Here is a 3,882-nt window from a genome sequence, read left to right as displayed (position 1 = left end):
TAATAAATTATAAATATATATAAACTTTAAATTGTAAATGTTATAAAGCCACTTTTTACCAAACACTAACAACATTTTAAAATCAGGCCCTACTTATATATATAACAAACCTTGGCATTGAATTCAGCAAGAAAATCAAAATGTTTTTTAAGATCTGTGGCAAGGATTGCTTCTATAACTAAAAAACGGAAGCGTTTGAATTGTACATGATCCAGGTTCAGAAGAAAGTTGTATTCTGGGCGAGAAAGATACAGGTTCCAAGCTGATGCAGCATGATGGTTTTCCAGAACAGATCTGTCATTATACAGAACTGCCTAAAAAAGAATAAAGAACACTGAGACAAGAACCTCAAGGCATGAACCTTAGCAACTCACCTTAGCAGCAGGTCAGAGCACAGCAAGTGCCTACCACATCCGAGGCAGATTACCAGGGTTTTACTACCTGTGAAAAAAGGTTGTGATGATCTTACAAGTAAGTAGACTGAAGTGTAGAGTCACACTTTTCCTTCCAGTGTATATACTGTGGAAGGAAAGGGTCTGCCCTCACACACTCTCAGATACCACCATGCCTCCCATGAAATGGAGAAGTGGTGTTTGGAAGTGGACCTCTTCAATTCGCAAACCTCAGACAGAACTTCTGATGATAAAGAGCAGGCTTAGGGGCACCTTTGTTACATAGCCTACATGGAGTTACTGAACAAGAGGAAGTACTGTCCAGAGTAGGCTGGAGACCTGCATGTCTGAGGGCATAGTCTGTATTCCCATCCTGACATGGTACCCAGAAGGTCAGAACTAATAATGAAACAAGTAAACTAACAAATCTCCAGCTGGTTTAAATGGTAAGAACTGCTCACTTTTTTCTGCCTCATACCAGTGAAGGCCGGGAGGGCCCTCCTCGAGTACTCTAGGACTCAGCGATAGACTCAAAACCAGTAAAATACAGAATGCCTATAGCTTCTTCTACCTCTAAAAATTAAGCAATTTTCAAGATACTGCAGAAACAGTAATTATTAAAATAGCTTCCATATCAAGTTGTGCTAAAGGCCAAGGATTTAAAAATTAAAAATTAGAGGTCACAGGCCATAGGGGAGAACCTGCTACTTTGATGCTGCTAAACACACAGTATTAAACTGACTCACCATGACTTATTTTATACCATAGATTAGACCAGCCCTCAGCTCTCACCAGAGAACGTTCTTCTTGCAGCAGATGGTGATTAACACAGAGACCCACAGCTGGTCAATGTGCAGAGAATAAGAGATCAAGAGACACCGGAGTGCTCAACCCAAAATGGGACACCTATACCGCACCCTCTCCCCAGAGGCTCAAGGACCGTCGCAGAAGGAGGGAATACTGTAAGAACCAGAGTTGCTGGAGGAATACAAGGAAACTGAGCTGTCTGAATACAAGTTCATATGTGTAGCTGCACATATGAACCCACACAGCACTTATGTCCGTATGCACAAGACCTGTGCAAACCCAAGCCAGACAAGGGCTCAGCATGGATGGGAGAAGTGGGTAGGAAGCCCCAGCCCTAGCTGATGACCTGTTGGCAACTGATAGATGTTGGGAGAAGGAGAGTCAGTTTACTGGTATGACACCTGGTAGGTCAACCGAACTCCAAGGGATAGACCCACGCCCAACAGCATTTGGGAAACACACATTATACTCAATAGTCCTTTAGAAACAAAAAAAGCCAAAAAAATAACAGAGGACACGAAGTTGGGAGGATATGAAGTGGGGAGGACACAAAGTGGGGAGGGGCGGGAGAGGAGAGAGGGGAGGGGGTCTGAATATGATAAAAATAAATTGCATGAAATTCTTGAACCAATAAAAATATTTAAAAAAAAACTCTGTTCTTGTTTCCCTGGGGCTTACTATTTAATATGAAAGGACAGATAAAAATAGTGTGTAGTATCAGGTAAGACATTCTGAAAGCTTAGTTTCTTTTATCTGTTATCCATGAAAATTAGATACAGCCTAGATCTAAGCACAACTGTATATCATCATATGATCATTTTACACAGTGGGATAATTTAAATTTTGTTATGAGTCACAGAATTGCTTCTCATCAATCTTAACAGAATTTCTAAGTATCATAAATCTCAATGACAAATATTTTACCTCAAAGACTCCATAAAGAGCCAATTTCTATTTAATAGTGTTGACAAATTTGTGTTCTAACTTAATGAAGATTGATAAACTATCAAAATAGCTTTATCTGATCAGGAAGAAATAATAAAACTCCCAGCTCAATAAAACACACTGTTCAGGGGCCACTGCGATGGCTCAGCAAGTTAAGGTATTTACCACACAAGCCTGGTAGCCTGAGTTCGATCCCCAGAACCCTCATAAAGGCTGAAGGAGAGAAGGGCCTTCCCAAACACCACCCTCCTACTTCCATGTGCTCACCACAGCAGGTGTACCCCACACATCATACACACAATATTTTTTTAAATCCACAATATTCAATCAGTATTCTATGAAGCTAGCAGGCTTTGAAAACTCTCAGAAAGTTAGACTAGTAAGAGTCAGGTCTGAATTCCTTCATTAAACCACCTTTGAAATTACTAAAGAAAAATTAAAAGGAGGCAAAACCCAGGATCAACATTAGAATCTCTATAGTCACCATACTAGAAGCTTCAAATGCATCAGGAAAAATCATAGGGTAAAGAAAGGCCAAGGTGCCTGGTGACAGGAAAACTGAACTGGAACTGTTAATAAAGACTCTCCTCTACCACTGTATCTATTGCTGAATGCTTGAGTAGAAACCGTCACTACTCAAGAAGGAAAAATCCACATAGAGCGTTAAGTGGTAGAGTGCTCCTTGTGGACCTCAGTAAAGTTAATAAGCTGAGTGGAGACAGTAAATAAATACATAATCATGGAGCTTGAGAGAGAAGCAGATCGATTCTCCTTTGTAAAGAACACTTGAAAGTGCAGAAAGGCAAGACTGAGCTGAGAGATTTTAATGACGTTCATTACAACATCATCCTGCATCTCCTGCTCCTAAAATATGACAGTTTTTTTTAATAGACATGCTTCCTCATCCTCTCAAGATGAAACATTATTTAAGAAAACCTCTGGCATTCTACAGTCTCACCAGGATGAACTATCTTCCCTGTTCAGCTTCATCTGGCACACAATGAACCTCTTCAACACAGACTGCTGCCTTTCGAGAACTCACACTAGTCAGATCTTGGCCTATCCCCATGCCCTATCTTTTCCATCATTTCCATTTCTTAAAATTTATACCCCAAATAGACATACACAGGCACCAAGAATCCAAGTGCAACCGATTATGACTAGTAATAATCAGATGCATACAGATTAGAGATGCATGTGCCAACATCTCAGTGTTAGTAGCAAAAACAATGAGTCTTTCTGCAAGGAACAATATATTCTAAAATGAAATGGTGATCTTTTTTAAAGGTTAAAAACTCATTCAATTTTATGTCTTACAGGGCTTATACTAACTTCAATATTGTATAACTGTATCAATTGAACTGTAAACCCAGAAACTTGCACTCACTTGTGAAAGAGATGTACTCTTGCTCTGGAGTGTGTTACTGAGTATGTTAAAGCTGTAGTGAAATGCTTCTTCTAATCATGTAGTTATTAAAAATTTTTTAAAAATGATAAAAAAATAATTCTTCAAAGCATAAAAATTTGCTCCTTAATAACTAGTAGATGTGAAAAACATTACCATTGGAATCTACTTGACCACTTTATACCCATGCTCAGATGCCACGGAGCTCAGAAAGTAACCGTGACTAGTAATAATCAGATACACAGAGATTAGAAATGCATGTGCATCTTAGTGTCAATTGTATTGAAAATGAATTTTTCTGTATGAAACTGTTTATTTTAATGGTGAAATGGA

The 3,882-nt window shown here is 39.0% G+C and overlaps 1 protein-coding gene across 1 annotated transcript in view; it reads right to left on the bottom strand.

Moving 5' to 3' along the window:
- Positions 1–3,882, bottom strand: part of Pde3b (phosphodiesterase 3B) — a gene marked incomplete at its 5' end in the record, with an annotated part of 143,054 nt that overhangs the window by 7,169 nt on the left and 132,003 nt on the right. Inside the window, one exon of the mRNA XM_008853547.2 lies at positions 111–314. Coding sequence (XP_008851769.1) covers positions 111–314 — 204 coding nt within the window. The remainder of the gene's footprint in view (positions 1–110; positions 315–3,882) is intronic.

The sequence above is a fragment of the Nannospalax galili genome, unplaced genomic scaffold (genome assembly GCF_000622305.1).
Source record: "Nannospalax galili isolate Female #2095 unplaced genomic scaffold, S.galili_v1.0 scaffold44, whole genome shotgun sequence".
In the NCBI taxonomy this organism is placed as follows: domain Eukaryota; kingdom Metazoa; phylum Chordata; class Mammalia; order Rodentia; family Spalacidae; genus Nannospalax; species Nannospalax galili.
The sequence above is the reverse complement of the archived record's forward strand: the minus strand, read 5'-3'. Positions and strand labels throughout refer to the sequence as shown.